Here is a 19,006-nt window from a genome sequence, read left to right on the forward strand (position 1 = left end):
AGCCGGCGGTTTCTCGGGTGTTTGCACTACGTGCCCATCGCAGTGCGCCGGGGTTTTGCGATTGCGAGCCATTTTCGAGCGCGCCCGATGCCTGCCCCTAGCGACGGCTACTCGAAACCATGTGCTCCTTCCTTCCTTTGAGCTGATGTGTGTGTCTGTGTGTGCGTTCTATGACACGCTGCTTGTGAGCATGATTGTGGACAATAAACTCACACGCGGCGATATTTTAAAGTAGAAGACAAAGCGATCTCACCCCAATCGGAAACCCGAGAAGAGGAGTCGGTCAAGTAGAGTTGCGGCAGCGTGATGTGGCAGCAATGGGGTGCCGCCGCGCAGCCCGCCGCGGCCGCCGTAATGCCGACCGCTGCCGGGCAGTCTTTTGTGCCGGGACTCGGAGTGCTAGGAACAGTCGGATGGCCGACGGCGGCCGCTGGCGCCGCTACTCCGGCGACGCAGCCGGCCGTTTCGTACGCCTGGCCCCAGTGGACGACCACGACCAGCGTCGCCGTGGCTCCAACCGCGGCGCCCTCCGAAGCCAACGCAGCGGCGGCGGCGGCGTCTCAGCCCGCCGCCACTGCCGGCGCCGCGGCCACCCAGGAGGCAGCGGCAGCGACGCCCGAGGTTGGTGTTCCACCTGTGCGCACCCCGTTCCCGATTGCAGCCTCCGCCATGCCGTTTTGCCTTTAGCGCGCGTCCGTGGACGCTCAGGCTTCGCCGTCGAACCGCGGCACTGCGTCGTGGGCTCGGGTCCCGGCTCGCTATCGGGCGCGCCTGGCGTAACGGCCTCGCACCGTCTCACATTCTGTGCCGCCGTGGAATGCTATGTTGCGCGGAGCTGTTTGGCCGCCCAGAGGCCATTTGCCGCGCTTTCCTGGCGATTTTCGAGTGTGGCTGTCTCCTGCGTACTTCGAATGGCCGCCACGCGGGTACCCACAGTTCAGCGCGGCGCACTTCGGGTTGACTTGTTTCCCGTGAAATGCAAAAGGAAAAGCTCGCAGTGGCGGTTGTTTGTTGTGTAGCCTTTCAAGCGCCTGAAGCTTCAACTGCTTCGTTAGGGAAAACGACATTTCGTTTTTCACATCAGCCTCAGTTTTCAGTGCTAATAGTTGCACCCACAGGCACATCTAGCCTTCCCTCATGCAGTTAAAAAAAAAATGTAACGTTCTGTTCGATTGCTGTGCTCTATGATGACATTCCCTGCTTTTCTGAAGCACATTCAGTCTCATGATGCCCAAGCATGCATTGTTTGCTTCACAGTGTAGAATTTCTTCTCCATGTTCCTCATCTCTTTATCATGCTTCTGGAGGCTCCATTGGTGCCTCTTTGGTGACTTTTGGTTTGCATGTTGGTATCATATTGGCCTTGGGGGCTTAAAGGTGTGCTGTCAGTCGCTTTCTTTAATGCCACTTTGCCAAAACTGCATAGTGTGCTCAAACATGCGTTAGAGCATATTGAAACGTGGTTAGCGCAAAAAGTAAAGGACAGGAAGAAAACCAGACACCGCAAGCAGTTGTGGTGTCTGGCTTTCTTCTTTTAGTGTTCACTTGCACTACCAACATTTCAATATGCACTACAACTATCTAGCGTAACTCTCCGTTCTCATCATAGATTAGAAGTTGTAGGCATAGTTCTAGCGATGTCCATTGAAAACCAGCATTGCTGCACCATGACGCTTTTGCAGTGTGTCCTTTTTGTCACGTTGGTGTCATGTGAGAAAAATTCGCTTGCATTCAAAAGCCTGGGGAGGAGGCCTTGCTCAAGGTATTGGCTTTGCTGCTCGAGAAATCTGTTTTCAATTACAAGTGTTACAGTGAACCAAAGAGCCTGCTTGAGGTTCAGCATTGTTTGGTAAAGTTTTGTATAGCTATTCTGTGCACCTCTTATGGAAGCCTCCCTAAAACATTTTTATCTTTTTGATGGTAGTGGTCACTTGCACTGAGATACCGAACTGGAAGTATCGCGCTTTGGTTTGGTATGGTCTACAGGCGTGTACAGGGTAAAATGTGCTAGCCATGTTTGGGCGTAGAGTTTGAAAAATACCTCTGTGCAAACTGTTGCCCTATTTGCACCCACATATAATTCATGAAATAGCATAATATGGTCAGTGTTGCTTGATAAATTAACATAGGAAATTGCTTGGAATCATTGAGAAATTGCTTTAGTCTGTGACACTCGTTTGGAGAGAATCGAGCAGAACAGCAGATTTCACATGCGGAACCACCTGTTATGCAACTCGCTTAGCCACCTAGCTTGTCTGTTCCTCGCTTCGGCTGCTGCTCGAACCGATGGGTGGTCCTGCCTTTTTAATTCCCTGCTATGCTCGCCTCTTCATAAGCGGGAGTCTGTCAACAGTAGTTCCTTAATGATTCCAGACAATCCAAGCAATTCTCAATGTTAAATTACATCACGAGCAATGTGGGTCATAACATGCCACTTTGTGCGTTATATTTGGGTACAAATAGGGCAGTAATTTGCACAGAGGGATTTTTTTTAACCGATGAGCCAAATATGGAAGACTCAGTAGTGTCAGAAGCAGAGCAGTGTGTATGGGGCATTCATAAGGAGCTCAGGAAGCCATTCACTTCTTGCTCAGGCCAAAGAGAACTGTCTTTGTTCTTGTTTGGCTCTTCCCTTTGTCCTGTCTGGTGTTTTGGTTCTCCTATGTGAAGAACAGGTCAGGAACACTCCTTCAGGCAAGCGTTGGAGCCATCCGATCCTACTGGTATGACCATTTTGGGGTGCAACATGAAAAACTTTTGCCAGCTTGAAAAGTTATGCCGTGAAGACACTGTGTTCTTTACTATGCCCCCTGCTGAGAGTGGACTTGCATGACCAGTGCTGAAAAAATGCATGTGGTTTTGCCCACCTCTAAGCTCTGGAAACTAGGTGCAGGCATGTTCTAGCAATGAGGCAAGTTGGCATGGTTTCATAGGTTAGCAGTGTGAAAGAGGCAGACAGCATTGGCTCTTGATTTTTTTGTCTTTAGCTTCTTTGCAGCCGTGTCTTTTGCACTCTTTATCTAGGTTACCCCGCGTCACCTGTCTTATGTGTGAAGCCAAGAGCCAACGTCGAATACTAATAATAATTTGGAGGCAGCATAATGTAGGAGTCACATTCTGTTTTGGGTGGAATGATGCACTGAATCAACAACTCTAATAGTCTGCATAATAAAAAGAAAGGACAAAGGACAGGTGAAATAAACAGACCCACAGCTGTCGCCTTGAAATTTCTTGTGGGAGTTGAGCACGAGATGGCAAAACTGCGCCATGGGACGAGGACGATGGAAAACAACTGACAACGCCATCTGCCGTCTGTTTTTTTTATCGTCCTCGTCCCCTAACGCAGTTTTGCCGAGCCGCCAACTCTGATGAAGCTTAATGCATAGAATGTTGTGGTTCAGCTTGAACTTTGCGAACACGCAGGGTGAAAAGCTTCATTTCTGCAACTTGGGAGGGCTGAGCGGAAATACATGTAGGTGGTGGCTCCTTCACTAGCGGGGAAGTAATGGAGGTCTACCATTTGTATGGGAGGTGATGGATGCAGCAGCTAAATGTTGACTACATTGTGGTTTGAGTTTCCTCACTTTGAAGATTCTAGCTCTGCCAGTTGGGAGAATGGAAAAATTATTGGCTCTTTAGGTATGCTTGTTGTCTGGTCAGTAGTAGTAAGTGGTTTTATTAAAATAATAATAAAAAAGGGGAAGGAAAAGATCTTTTCTATCCCCGGCATCTGCCATCGATACTGAAGCACCTTAGCTGGGGCAGCGGAAATAAAGGATAGCAGGCAGAATGGAGAAATGAAATGAAAGATGTGAGGGGACAGTAAGAGAGGATAGGGGGACACAACAGTTGCTTCCAGTAGTAATGGGTTGCTTCCAAATCCTTGTTGTCTGGTCATGTTTTGCATTCTTTGCGCTGCAAGCGGCCTGAGTGTTTCTAGATGTAGCATGAGTGTCTGCTGCATGATAAGAGGTGCATCTGAGTGCCGGTGCTGCAACCTCAGATGGAAGTAAACGGAGTGGGACCTGCAGCTGATTCACCGGTAGCATTTTGCTGCTGAGCACAAGTTTGTCAGTTCTGTCCTCGCTGCAGTCTATATTTATGGGAGTGAGGTGTAAAAACTATGCTAGAGATTTTTGTACATGCTAAACAACTGGATATGCTGGAAAGTAATCTGCATTTGGAAATTAATAAGGAGCCCTTCACTTTGGTGTCTCCGCAGCCAGTGCTTATAGCTTTGGCTTGTGAAAATTCATTGAAAAAGCCCGGAGGACAACTTCATAAAGTTTTATTTCTGGTAAAATTCATTAGTGGGGCATTCCTTGGCTGTGCTTGTGTTGGTTTGACAGCAGAAGAATATTATTGCGAAGAAATTTGGAGCTAAAATCGAAATATTTTTTCTCAGCTCACTATTCAAACATGTGACGCTGATGATGCATTCATGGAGGCTTTGTGACGGGCAGCGGGAAATGACTGGTGATGTTGCCTAGCCTCCGAGATGTGCAGAAAAAAAGTGACAGTTTGCGAACATACCATATGGCAGCGCTACTCGTCTGTCATTGTTTGTACTTTTCTAGCTTATAAAGGCTCCATTTTCAGGGAAACTAACCTGTTTGCAATTGAAATGCGGTAATCCAAGGATATAAGCCAGATTTGTTTTGTCCCCACTGCACTCTGTGCCTGTTTTAGACAGCCATGTAGTGTCATTCCACCCAGTTCTGGTCAAGCAACACAAGTGGAGTTAAAATCCTCTTCCTGCCTTTGTTGTCCACACCTTCATTCATAGGCATGCCAAGGCTACTCTACAGGTTGTCTGGTCACTTCCAGAGTGTGGCTTTTAGGGTTCCTTGATCACATCCACCATGTTTAGCGTCTTTAACCAGTTTCTTTTGCCACTGAGGGCACCTCTTTGGCAAGGCTGTTTGGTTTTGCATTCAGTGTGCAAAGCATTATCATGAAAATTTTCTTTAGCAGGCTTGATCTTTTTTTTGGGGGGGGGGGGGGGGGGGGGGGGGGGGTTGTATCAACCTGGCCATGCTGGTTTAACTAACCCCATGGACTGCTGGTCTTAAAGTCTTAAAAGATGAAAACACAATGTGATCTGTCATTGTGCTGTGCTAGTAGCCATGCAGCATGGCATTTGGTGGAGGTTTCCTCAGTTTGGATGCTCCACAAACCAGAGCAGTGAAGGGTAGTCGAAATAGTATTGTGTAGCTTATCCTACTTAAGGCGACCGTAATTAGTGTTCACTTTAGTGAAGTAGCATTTCTTGTTGAGCTTGCTAGTGTCTTGCTTAAGTACAAAATGCACTGTATTGCTTTTGCCCATTCCATCGTCTGTGTCTGCCATCCAGAAATTTTGTATTTGCTTTATTCTTACAGTAATGGTAGTTGGGTGAAACACTGTCCTAGCCATGGCATTTATTACTTGGACTTGTGGCGCCTGTGCATCGATGGTGTAAGCACATTACCTTATGTACATCCACTCCTGATGTCTGATCACATGTAGAACTATGGAAAAAATATGCGATTCCAAGGCACTTGTTGTATTTGATGAGTACAACTTAAACACGAGGCCTCTGTCTCCATCTTAGCCTTCCCTTGTGTTTAAATTGTGTTCCTAAAACACGTCTGCTTTGAATCATTTGAAACCAGCTGGCGTTCTTCGTTGCATTGCCGCAAAGCAGATGCAATTAATTGGTGGCGCTGTCTTTGAGCAGCACATGGATTTACTGATGGTGTGGCATGTGTGTGGGTGTGTGGTGCTGTTGCAGGATGCAGAGCGCATGCAGCAGCTGAAGACCCAGGCACAAGCATGGCAGCAAGCACAGCAGCAGGCCTGGATGGCTTGGTCCCAGCAGTGGGCCGGCTGGACATCAGCCTACGAGGCAGCCGCTGTGGGCGCCCAGCAGGCAGCGGCAGCACCCAAGGCAAGCTGATCTAACTGGCCTCTCAAGAGTCTGAGGCGTACATAAAATACATATGGGCGACACTTATGAGCATTATAAGCAGCTTCGTGTGATCAAGAGTGAAAAGGTTAAGCCTAAAAAATTTTTGTTACTAGTGATGACTTGAATAGAGCACTGTGTGGTGTAGTTTCTGAAGATTACTGCATTATACGGTCTAATGTGGTGCTTAAATTAGAGAAACACAACCTCTTCTGCGTCAGAGAGCAATTTGCAATCATACTTTTCGAGTTTCACTTATGTTGCAGTGCAGAAAGTTATAATATGTTGATGTCTTTCCAGCTTTCATACTGCTCTTGCATACACTGGCTAGTCATGGCTGCAGTTAGAAAACATGCCTGGCATTTTGTACTGCCGTTGTAGTTGCAAAACCTTCTTTGGGATGCGGGGGGGGGGGGGGGAGGGGGGGGGGGTGCGTGTACTTGACATGGCTTGGTGAACAGAATTCATGAAGGTATTTATATGTGGCTGCGCAGTGCTCATGCTTTCGTGTGACCTTGTCTCAATCTGTGTTAAATCGTGCTGCAGGTGTCAAAACACGAGAAAACTTTTTGCTTGATTTTATATGAACAGAGAACGGGCACAAATTCTCTACTGCACATCTGTTTTCAGATTTTTTCTAGCAGGACACAGTGTGGCAAAGTCATGTCTAGGCCTAGAAGTGTTCTGTTCATGGTCAAGGTGTAACATCTGCTCTGCCATGCTAAATCAGAAGTCCGGTTCAGCTAGTTAGCGACACTAGTTAGCGATATGAGAGCAAGATTTACGTAGACTGGTGCATGGCCTGTAGGCGTCAGTTCTTGCCAACCTTGTTGCCGTTGGGTGTCTTGCATCATGCAGTCAGTATGTCTGCCATGCTGAGCTGTGATGGTAATAACCAGCTGCTCCTTAATTGGAGGCTGCCATGTGAATATCTGTGGTGCATCTTGTACCGAACATTTAAGGAGGCCTGCAGTGCTGGTCGCACGTGTGCTCTGCACTGTGCAGTTTAGCCGTAACAGTAGTGGTTGGGGTTTGATGGAGCAGCAGAAAATAATTCACCAAACACTGTGCAGGGGTGGCTTTATTTTTCTTTTCACTTTTTTGCTTTCTCAAATGTTTGGATGCCTTGTAGGCAGCCCAGGCAGCAGCACCTGCTGCTGTGCCGGTTAGTGGCGCCCCTTCTGTGGATGCTGAGGATGCTGAATTTGAGCGGCAGTTCAAGGAGTGGGAGAAGAGCTTCGAGAATTGGCTGACACAGAATCGAGATCACCCTGACAAGGAGGCATTTGCAAGATACGAGTCCCAGTGGAAGCAATGGAGGCAGCAACTCCTCGACCGCCGTCAGGAGATGCGAAAGATGAAGGGCACAGGTGGGTAGTTGTGCCAGATGCTCTTTGGAGGGGACATTTGAATTTTTACTCTGGTGCTTTCTGTTGAACGCAGTGCAGTATAATGCACATTCAGAGGAAAATAATGGCTGTAAATGTAATGATTGCTATAATGAGGAAATGACTGCAACGTGTGAAGAGTACTTGTGTGGTATTTGGTTGCTCTTCCTTTTGTATGATATGTACTAATGCTGTGAAAATCTTCAGCGGAATGCAAAGGACATGCATGCCTTCCTGAAACCTGGAGCCTAAATTACGTCACCGATTTTAGTTCCAAAACATGGTTGAAACATCTTTTGGCTGTGTGCTGGGAATTGTCCAATGTGGAGAAAATTTTAAATGTTTTCAAGCGCAGAGGAAAACTGTAGTACCCTTTTCGCTCAAATGTTTACCTCCATGTTTTGGTTGCACTGTTACGAGTGAGTGCTTAAGGGGGGATGCGGGCGGTTCTTTGTGGCCAGAAATTGTTCAAAAGAATAGGATTTTTGAGCTTTTCGTTTTCGCTTTCGCTATCCTGAAGTCTTTCCACACCTATTTATGAATTTTTGTTGAACGCTGTCTAATTAATGCGTTATAGTGTTCCAAAGACGTGAATCCATGCGTGTGGCCCTTTAAATTGAGTTCAAATCGCACCGAACTTTCATCGCCCGCAGTTAGAGAAATGTGTGCTCTGCCAGTACCATTTTAGTTTCGTTTGAAAGGTCAAGGTTCAGGCTATTCCCGTATTTCGGTTGGCGACCATGAGCAAGCCCCGTAAGCGGTAAACAAAGGAACAAAATTGTACAAAACGTGTGCTGCTCTTGGTCTCCCAAATCACATGGCCGAAATGGCGGCTTTTGGCTGGCTGGTGGCGTTGACTGTTTGCAGCCCAGCGCCATTTTGAGTTGGTCGCTCTATTCCTCTTTCATGGCCAAGCAAGGTTCACCGGCACAAAGTGCAAAATATTTTGATTCGCGCAGCGTCCTAGGCCTAAAAGAGAGCGAAAGGTAGAGATCTGAAGTGCGGTGGGTACACTGCATCGCCACATCCTGTTACCTACTATCAGCGATGAACCGCCGATGCTCTGCAATGGCCCGATAACGGTGTTACCCAGTGGTGCTTAGCGTGACATCGAAGAGTGAATACGGACCTTGTCAGGGCAATTCCTGCCGCGTACAGGCAGCTTAATCATGACTGTGCAGGTGAGGAAGCGATACCTAAGCAGCTTTTGTGGATAGCAAGCAACAGCATGATAGATTGCGCTTTCTGGCATCGTTAGCGGAGTGGTGGCAGTGGCAGTCGTGAAACTGCGTCCCGCAACATGTGGAATTGCAAACCTTGATGAAATAAACTTTCTTCTTAATCTTCTGAGGTGCAAAGAGCACATATCATTAGTTAGGGGCCAACTGCGATCACAGCTTTCGTTGTGGGATAGACACTCATGTCCCTCAACGTTGGACACAACTTCAAGGGGGTCGCGATGCAAAGGCATATTTCTCGGGTACCAGCCCCCATACTGTGCCATCTGTTTGCTGGCGATTTCCTTGTTGCAAGCACAATTATGTAGTTTGGAAATGATGCGTCCACATCACAAACCAGCCACAACTCATTAGCTTCTAATTAGCTTTGGTGCCACAAAAATATGTCAAAAACGTGTTATCCCAATTTCTCAGAACTGAATTTTTGCACAGTCAGAATTTTGGAGGAGCGATATCTCTAGTTCTATATCAGTCATTACTGTAATTCTTTTTGTGCTAGAAAGATAGTTGCATAGGTTCTGCTCTAATACTAACTTTAAACCACTGTGTCATTAAGAAAATTTTTGAAATAAATCATTTGTCTCAGTTGCCAAAATGAGCTTTTCTCAGTCAAGTTTGACCAGCTTTTACTTCAACCTAAATCATCCTAGAATGCTCATTTATGCCTTATTACACTCGTTGGCGACTGTAGATCATCTATGAGTAGAAATCTTCTCCACAGGATTTCATGTTTATTAGCCAAGTTTCCTATCTAAAACTACCAGGTGCAGGAGGAAAAAGGTTGCAGTTTTGGAATTTGCACATGAAAATGCACAAACAGTGAAAATTTGGAGTAAATCGGTCTATAAATAAAAAAATATAGGTTTAAGAGGGTCCCTCCTTAAAAGTGTTTTACTGCCTCTTGCAATGCACATGAATCTGCGTCCTTTCTTTTCCAACCTTTGAGATCTCCTTAAACAGAGGGAAATGACACAACTATGATCACACGTGCATACTACCGTATTCACTTGATCCTAACGTGCCCTCGATAGTAACACGCACCTGTTTTTCGTGCCAGCAATGGCAATAGGGCGTTTCTGACATAGTTTCATTTTCGTACCCGATTCTAATGCACATGTCATTAGATTTTTCTGGAAAAAAAAAGGCGCGCGTTAGAATCGAGTAAATATGGTATATAGTAGAACACGTTCTAAGGGTATCCGAGAGGGAGCTTTTTGTGCTGCTAAACCTCCTCCCACGCCTGCTGCTATGCCTGCAGTCCCGTAGTCCAATATTTTGACCAGTTTTCTATTACTGGGTCTCGGAAGGAGTGGTGCATGACCATATATTTTGCAAGCAATTCCCTGTTTTATGTAATCTGTGCATTGTCAAATCTTGCTCACAGTGTCATTCCAATTACCTAAGCTGTAGGCATGTGTGAATTGTGGTTTTTTGGTTCGAAGCTAATAGTAATTTTCTTCAAATAATTTCAAATATTTCTGAAACACAAAAAAGGTTGATTGGCACAATAGGCATTTTTAAAATCATGTATTTTTCGAGCAAACAGGCCAGTACATGAAAAAAAAACAAAGTGCCTTGAAGTTTGGTAACACTCATAGAAACTATGTCGAGTTTCAGTAAAAAGGGCCACTGAAAATTGAGGGAGCTAAACTATATGTGGTGCTAACGTACCTGTAGTATGTGGTGCAGCTGTTGCTTTTAAGCGGTGACTCCATAACACTTCGGGACTGGCGACGCGTGGAAAATCTCTTTTGATGCATACCGCCATGCTGTTTATGGCGAGCGCACCGCAGGTAGCGCAGCTGTAGACACGTGGCAGGTATAGATCTGGTCGCTGCATTTCTGCCACGAGCATGCACAGACCGGCACCGGCATACACGCAGGAGCACAGGCATGTGGTACGTTGGCATGTGGTACGTTGTTACCCCGGAAGAGGTACGCTGAACTGAAACCACGTGCAACAAGAGTTCCAGAAACGCTATTCGCTTGAGACGAGTACTTTACTTCGGGATTTTGGCAAACATTCAGATAAAATCGAATATCGAATGCTTTACTATTCGACCCAATATTCAAAGTTATAGAGCATTTGCATATTCCTACTAAATTGCCATCTTCAGTGGCTGCTCCCAGTTGATGTCCTTTGGTAATATTCTTTGAACAGGTGCAGGAGCTCAGCCGGCCGGCCAGGCGACTCCTGCAAGCAGTGTACCAGCTGCTGGAGGCACAGCACTATCTCAGCAGCAACAACAGCAGCAGCAACAACAGATGCTGTCCCAGCAGCAGGTCCTTGCCCAGCAACAAGCGTTAGCCCAGCAACAACAGCAACAGGCCATGATGCCCCAGGCAGCACTGGTTCCACAAGTCACGGCAACAGCCATGATGCCCCAGGCAACGCTGGTGCCCCAAGGAGCATCTCTGATGCCCCAAGGAGCAACTCTGATGCCCCAGGGCATGATGCCACAAGGAATGGTTCCACAGGCGATGGCACCGCAAGGAATGACCCCACAAGGCATGACCCCACAGGCCATGGCACCTCAGGGCATGACTGCTCAGGGCATTGCACCACAGGGCATGCCCCCTCAAGGCATGGCTCCCCAAGGCATGCACCCACAGGGCATGGTGCCACAAGGGATGACGCCACAGGCCATGATGTCGCAAGGAATGATGGCATCTGGAATGATGCCACAGGGCATGGTGGGCATGGCACCCCAGGCCATGCAAGGCATGATGCCACCACAGGGTCCTCAGTCACAGCAGGAACGGGGTCCGCCTCAGGGCATGGGGCCACCGCATCGAGGTATGGGTCCCAGAGGCGGCATGGGACCGAGAGGAGGCATGGGACCCAGGGGTGGCATGGGACCGAGAGGCGGCATGGGACCGAGGGGAGGCATGGGTCCTAGGGGAGGCATGGGCCCACGAGGGGGCATGACACCACGGGGTGGTATGGCCCCACAAGGAGGCATGGGGCCGGGCCCACAGGGTGGTATGGGACCAGATGATGGTATGGGTCCTCAAGGAGGCATGGGTCCACAAGGTGGCATGGGTCCACAAGGTGGCATGGGTCCACAAGGTGGCATGAGGCCACAGGGCGGTATGGGCCCACAGGGCGGTATGGGCCCACAAAGCGGCATGGGCTCACAAGGTGGCATGGGCCCACAGGGCGGAATGGGCCCTCAAGGCGGAATGGGCCCGCAAGGCAGAATGGGCCCACAAGGTGGCATGGGCCCACAAGGGAGAATGGGTCCTCAAGGCGGAATGGGCCATCAAGGCGGAATGGGCCCTCAGGGTGGAATGGGCCCTCAAGGTGGAATGGGCCCTCAGGGGGGCATGGGACCTCAGGGTGGCAGGGGACCTCAAGGCAGCATGGGCCCACAGGATGATATGGGTCCACAAGGTGGCATGGGTCCTCAGGGCGGCATGGGTCCACGTGGAAGCATGAGTCCCAGAGGTGTCCCAAGAGGTGGACCGCGAGGAGGAGGGCCACGTGGAGGAGGACCACGTGGACCCCCCGACCAGCCCTTTGCACCTTACCGCCCGCCTTTGTCTCCACAAGAACAGCAACAGCACTTCCCGGGAGGCCATCCCGATATGGCAGATGGGGATGGTGATGGTGGCTTTGGAGGCAGGCCCTTCAGAGGGCGGGATGGTCCTCGTGGACGCCCCCCACGAGGGGGATTTCCTGGTCGTGGGGGCCGTGGTCGCCCCTTTGGTGGCGGCCCCGCTGATGACCATTTTGGTGGGGACCCAGAATTTGGGAACGATGCAGAAGAGTATGAAGGTGACCCGGACCCATTCCGACCTCCACCTCATCAGGGCTTCAGGCCTCCTCCGCCAGGGAAATTTGGAGGTCCGCCAGACAAGCCAGAGATGGGTATGCGACACCCGTCGCCTTATGTGTGGCAAAACCCCAACCACAGAGGTGGGGGCCGGGGGGCGCCACCCAGAGGCCGAGGTGGGTTTCCTCCTGGCCAGCGGCCACCTCCACCACAGTGGGCAGATGATGAGAATCCAGACTGGGGTGGAATGCCTCCTGAGAAGCGGTGGCGAGGGCCGCCAGAAGATGACGGCGAGGACTTGCTGCCCGGCGGAGGACGCCCCAATGGGGAGCCACCACGTGTAAGTAAACATCAGCAGAAGCAAAGTTACACCTACTGTCCAAAAGGTTCTATTACATTAGCATTATGCCATCTGTAACTGCCGCTATGAACTTCCTTGTTCTTGCCCTAATCACTCTATTCTTTGCCACCTAGACTTTTTTCAATCCTTTAGTATCCACTTTAATACACCTTTGTTTGCCACTGACCGACTGGTGAATTTCATGTTCCGGACAGAATATCATTACCTCACATTTCTTTTCTGCTCTGTTCTGTGTAGCATTATGTCCGTCTTTTTACTTCCCTTTTTTTTTTTGTTGCCTTTCAAGTTCATTGCTCAAGTGTGAGAGCTGGCAGAACATGAGGTCCACATGGGAGGTTGCAACCAATTACTGTGCCAGCATTTTCAAGTGCTGTTAAGATTATCACTTTTTTGTCACTCATGAGCCTTTAATGTACGATCACCCATTGACTTGTGTGGCCATAGAGGTCCTTGCTGTCAGGTGTGACTTCAACCTGTTTTTCATCTTGGGCAAAGCAGGTGCATTTTCCTCCCAGTTACTGAGACCAGTGCTTCTCACCCTTTTTTGTCTTACCATGTCCAATCTCTAGCACAGCAGGTGTGTATACTGTGTATACTCAAGTAAGGGCTGCAATGTTTTTTTTTTCTCGCAGTTTTCACTGGGTGCCGGCCCTTACATGAGATGGTCATTTTCCTGTAAAATTTTTTCGACTACAGCGGAGCCTCGAATATACGTCCCTCTGTTATGCTGCGACACACATTTTTGTGGCTAATAAGCTCAGCCTCAGTGAATAATGCACTGAAAGTATGGATGATAGACGATAGCAGACTGTAAAACTGGTTACTAGTTGAGCTTGCTAGCAAATGTCGTGTGATTCTAAGTTAATAAGATATTCTGAAGATCTGGTGCTCAACTGACAGTAATGATGGTTTGGCCGATGGCTCAGAGCGGCGCTCTACACGTGCAGCCTATGGCCGTCTCTGTGAGGTGGCCTTTGCCTTTCCTGCTTTTCCGCTCTTAACACTGTTGAAGGCATTTTGGAAATCAGTTATAGTTCGTTTTAATGTGTAGTTATTGTGTGATGGTAAATTGCAACATAGTTAGAGTATTTATGATAAACTGTGACTAGGTTCAAAGCAATTTCGCTGCAGCTCCGACGCAAAGCATGCTAGGCCTAGGGGCACCGGGTGAATGCTGAGCGTATTCTGCTGGTGCACCATGTTGTCGCAAGGAAATGTGCAACTTGCGTGGGTGCAGCCCATGCTAGCTTATGTGCGATATAATGTGCCTTTTCCGGCGCTAACACTGAGCGCATAAGATGAGTTAGCATCGTTGGGGTGCCGTGTGTTTGCGGTTCCGGGCGGAGTCTGGAGTGCAGGACAGTACATCCTTGGTTATATAGAGTGTCGCAGGCAGTTACCATCATCTATTAGCTCCCAGTGGAGTGTACCACACGAAAAAAGTTGATAGACTGCAGTAAATGGGAGTATGCGAAAGTGAATGAAAAAGGAGCGTATGAAATGATTGTGGCTTCCCCGCAGGACCTTGAGCCACACCAGCCGGGCCAGCCACGCCGCCCACCGCCACCCTTTGACAGGGAGCGAGAAGAGGAGCCTAAGCGAGACCGGGAACCCAAGCAAGACCGAGAACCCAAGCCAGAGCCTTCCCCACGTGCCGAGGCCGATCCAGAGCCTCCTGAGTTGCCCAAGCCGAGAGCGGAGCCAGCCATGAATGAGGGTGCCGAGCGTGGACGACGTGGCGGCCCTGGGGGACCCCTGCCGGCCAGGAGCCCCCCGCCAGCAAAAGTGAGTGGGCCACGTTTCGTGTTTTCTTCCACCCAAGAACTGGCTTTGGTGGTACACAGAAATAGCATTTTTGTGCAGTTTCTGCCATTATTGGCGTCTTAGCACTAGTAGGCATTTCCTGCATTTAGCCGCTGTGTGTTTATTTGTCTGTCTGAAACCTGCTCTGTGGCAGGCTGCTCACTTGCCCACTGCGTGGTGGCCAATCTGCCCAGGCATATATATATATATATTCTAGCAACCTGTCCACCGTGTCAGGTGGCAGCTCATTAATCGCGAGAGGCTGCTCGGGAAGCACAACCAGGGTCGCAACCCAACCCAAGCAACCCAAGTCCCGCCAATGGTAGCACTTGCCTTAGGAGGGCAATTGCGCATCGCTTAGCCACTGCACCAAGCAGTATGAGGACTCCCAGGGTTATATGGTTGTAAAGGAGAGAGTGACCAATATACCCCTTATCACTGTTCGAACAACTGGCATCCGTGAACACTGGATCTGAAAGCTGGAACTGAAGTGAAAACCAAATTGCTTGTGCGCATAATTCGCATTTGGCGTAACTACGCAAATCGACCATAATTTTTTTGCTCCTCTGTTTCCAGCTTTCGCCAGTCACTCGCATTATCGTTTCCCTAGTGATCCCTAAGGGATATAAACAATCCGGAGCTCTCCACCACGGCATCCCTCACAGTCCACGTGTCTCTGTGGGACGTTAGGCCTCACAGTTCACATGTCTCCTGGACAGGCTGACAAAGTACAAATGGAGTGGTCAGTAAGCTATGTGATTTAGGCTTGTGTGAATATCCAATAATTTCAGATACTTGGCTGAATATTAAAGTATTCGTTATTGAACTCGATTCGAATGTGTGGTATTCAAAATCATGAAGTGTTTGTGTCCAGAATGGTTGCTTCATATGGCTTCGGTCTGACGTGCTTCCATTGCGTGCACGAAGCTAAACGGAGCAGTCATGTAACGGCACAGTTAAGACTGGCAGTTGGAGGCAAGTGGAGGTCCAAACTAATAAAGCGATGCGACTTGCGATTGCGTGCAACCCGTCTGATTAAGCGGCTAACCGAGCTAGCAGTGATTCTCTAGTTCTGAATCCTGGCATGACGCCTGCTCCGTAGCATTTGTCTGTAGGTTACCGGTAGAGCCGGAAATTTCTTCTCGCGCCACCTATTGCTTGTCTGAGAAATAGCGGGAATGGGTGCTGGCATGAGGCGCATAATTACCTGCAGCGAGGCCGAACCTGCCTATAGGTAGTGATGAGAGGGCTCAGAAAAAAAGAAAAAAAGCAACCTTTTTATGTGTTTTTTTTTTTCAAGGCATGGAAGTTTTGAAAAATATTGGGGATGGTCTTGTGGCCTTTATTAACAAAGAAAAAACATCGTTCCGGCCAACATCATGAGTTAGATGGACAGCTGCATAAAAATAATAAATTCCGCCTGTGCGCAGTATTCAGTCTCATGGTTCAGCTGCAAAATAGTTTGTACTTCAGTCATGGCATCATGCTTATTTGCAAGTTCATAATGGAGGCTTGAATGTATACTATGACATGAAGTACTGGCCTGCTGTGCTCTCATGTTCTGCCTTGTGCCTTCCTCTGTAACTGAGCTGCAGCCTGGATGGTGTCAGAAATTTTGCGTGGTTCTGTTCGGCTGCATGAGAATGCTGCTATGCGTGGCAAAAATTTTAGAGTTGACTTTTGAACCAGCTGGTATTCCCTCACTGCTGATTAGCTATGGATGAAAATCTGTTACCTCAAAAGATTGTAACTCTTTCGACTAACGCATATTTGTTGCATTACATCGTATGATCGCCTGTGCATTTTTTTTTTTTTTTTCATCTAGTAGCCTTGAGTGCCAAAGGTATTCGAATTATTCACTTCAAAATTATTTGAAAAAATTTAACATTTGCTTTGAACCTCTTTCAGACAAACAAAAAAGCACTACTTTCACAACCCTAATAAAATTCTAAGCATAGTGCAGTTAGATAACTTGCTGAAGAGATGAGATATATGGGAGTGGTTGAGGTAGCTGTGGGCAGGATCAGTTGGAGGCACTCGGAGACCGTTGCCTCACGACATTGGTGCTTTGTGGTGATTCTTATGTAGCCGTCGAAAATTATTAACGACGTAGTGCTTGCTCACTTGCGGGCAGCGTTGACATAGAATCCATGGCATGCTTTTTGGCAGCTTATACAGCGGTTTTAAGCGGGGGATAGCAAATGGTAATGTTTTTGGAGAAATTGCACATTTGTCTGGCATGTGTGCACTCTCTTTAACATGAAAAGTGAATGAATATAAGGGTCAACTGCAGGAGAAACAAAACAGCAACTCCGTTTGGGTTTCCTAGGGCACTTGCACACAAAAAGGAAAGGAAATGTCAGCTTCTCTGATAAAGCCTTAAAGCATCTGTGTAAAAAGCTACTTTTGGCATCCATTGTCCACTTAAGGGGGAAAGCATTATGAAAGCAAGCTAACGTTTATACAGCTTATCATAGTTGTATAGGGTTAGTCATCCGAAGTGCGTCCCACATCATGTGCTAAAAGGAGCTGAGTACGATCTCCACTTTATCGTGGAATAGTGACATTGGTGTTCGGAGTACCTTCGTCGCATAACTGGCACTTTTCTCACAGTTGGTTCTTTCCCTTCTGTATTTTTCCTGTTCTTTTTTAGTCCTATGTTTTTAAATGCACCATGCTTTGTACTTCTGGGGCTTAGTATCTGACCAACATTTCAACTGCCAGTGCTGTTGATAGTGCAACCATTAGGAGTAACTAGCAGTAGTTGTCATGCCTAGTGTGTGTGACAAAGCTTTGAGCTAATATATATGTTTAGGGTGGCTTCTTACGAAGACTTGCAATTGGTGGAAAGTGCCGCAGCCGGGTCTACTTTAAATAGACACATGAGCATAGCAGATTTACATTGTCTAACTTAGTATTTTTCGCTGTAACATGGGAAGTCCACTTAGTACGAACCTTGGATACAGCAAACTCAATCCGCGTGACCGTCAGGTTTGTTATAAGCGGGCTCGACTGTAGAATTGAGCGACTTTAACCATGGAGAAAGTCTAGGTTAGTTTTCTCTCCTTCATGACACATCTGCAGTACTTTCTCACTATTTCTAGCTGTGACCTGTTGTATTGTTGTGATGTAACGCCTCCCCCCTATGTAATGCCCCGCCACCCAGGGGTCTTTAAGGGTCAGTAAATGATGATGATGATGAACTTTGTTGTCAACAAAGCTGTAGAGGAGCGTCCCAATTCTGTGTGAAATAAAGAAACTGAAACATTGTGTAAGTATTTTTAAGGTATTTTTTATTCTAGTTCTGATTATTGGTTTCTGTATGCGTATTATTTTGTTCTTGTCATGTCTGGGCCTGGTGCCTGCTGTGTGTTACGCATATAAATGGCAGTCTTATTTTTTTCTCTCTTGCTGCTTGTTTGTTTGTCGAAGAAAGTGTTATCCAGCCGTTCTCTACAATACTAACAAAATTTGAAATCTGTAGCATCTGTGTTCTTCGGAGTTTTATTAATATATAGAACCGCTTTGAGGTGCAACTTGCTTGAATTGTGTACCACATACTTTGAATTTATGGACTGGAGTTTAGCTTATATATTCTTTTCGCACCAGTGCACAGTTTTATTAAAGTTCTTCTCTTGCTGTTGTGTGTGCAGGCCTTTGTTTACACTTTCTAGCTTATCATAAATCTGCTCACATTTGAAAGCCGTTGCTCTCTTCAGCAGACATGACCTTTTGTTCACCACCTGTGCTTTACTTCTCTGATAATATCTTCCCGAGTAGTAGGTGCTTGAAGTTTTAGCTCTGTGATGCTAATGAGAAGGCAGAAACAAAATAGAAAACACAAGTGGAAAATCTGCATTGCTAAGCATTGTCATAGCATGTCAAGACACCTGTGACCTTAAATTTTTGGACTTGTTTGGAGACAAGTAATATATAACTGAACGCCATGTAGGTGAAACATCTTTCCAGATTGTCTTTTTGGTGGTTTCATTGGACAGAAAACGTTTACAGTCACCTCTATAACTAGTATTGAGGTGACTGACAACAATGGCTAACCCTTGTGGTCAGCGATCATTAACGTTAACACCGAGCATCTTTATTCTGGAGTAGAGACTAGGCGTAGTTGAAGCTGGCAACTGAGGGACGAGCGGTTTGCATATGGCATGCTTACCACCTCCCTTCTTCTTTTCAGGATGCTTTTGCCGAGGACCAGTGGGATGGCTTTGAGGACAGCGAGCCGTGGCCGCCGGGGCCTCCCCGGGGCGGTCCGCCGCCACCCCACTGGATGGGCCCACAGCGAGGCGGCCCACCTATGCGCCGTCCACCCAGGGGATTCCCTCCCATGCGGGTGAGTAACTTTAGTTCATCTTTTTTCCCTGCATTCCAGAAATGTGCTCAAAGCATTACCCAAAAGCTGGCGTTTGTGCTAGTTTGTGCTTGTGGGCATGTTACGTTGCCACTGCATTAAAAAAAAGACACAAGGCGAGGAACTCG

The 19,006-nt window shown here is 47.7% G+C and overlaps 1 protein-coding gene across 1 annotated transcript in view; it reads left to right on the plus strand.

Moving 5' to 3' along the window:
- Positions 1–113: 113 nt before the first annotated feature.
- Positions 114–19,006, plus strand: part of LOC144104857 (uncharacterized) — a 41,039-nt gene continuing 22,146 nt past the window's right edge. Inside the window, exons 1-6 of the mRNA XM_077638071.1 lie at positions 114–621; positions 5,773–5,928; positions 7,079–7,316; positions 10,734–12,688; positions 14,231–14,494; positions 18,705–18,860. Of these exons, the coding sequence (XP_077494197.1) occupies positions 307–621; positions 5,773–5,928; positions 7,079–7,316; positions 10,734–12,688; positions 14,231–14,494; positions 18,705–18,860 (3,084 nt within the window). The 5' untranslated portion in view covers positions 114–306. The remainder of the gene's footprint in view (positions 622–5,772; positions 5,929–7,078; positions 7,317–10,733; positions 12,689–14,230; positions 14,495–18,704; positions 18,861–19,006) is intronic.

Source organism: Amblyomma americanum, chromosome 9 (genome assembly GCF_052857255.1).
Source record: "Amblyomma americanum isolate KBUSLIRL-KWMA chromosome 9, ASM5285725v1, whole genome shotgun sequence".
Lineage (NCBI taxonomy): Eukaryota > Metazoa > Arthropoda > Arachnida > Ixodida > Ixodidae > Amblyomma > Amblyomma americanum.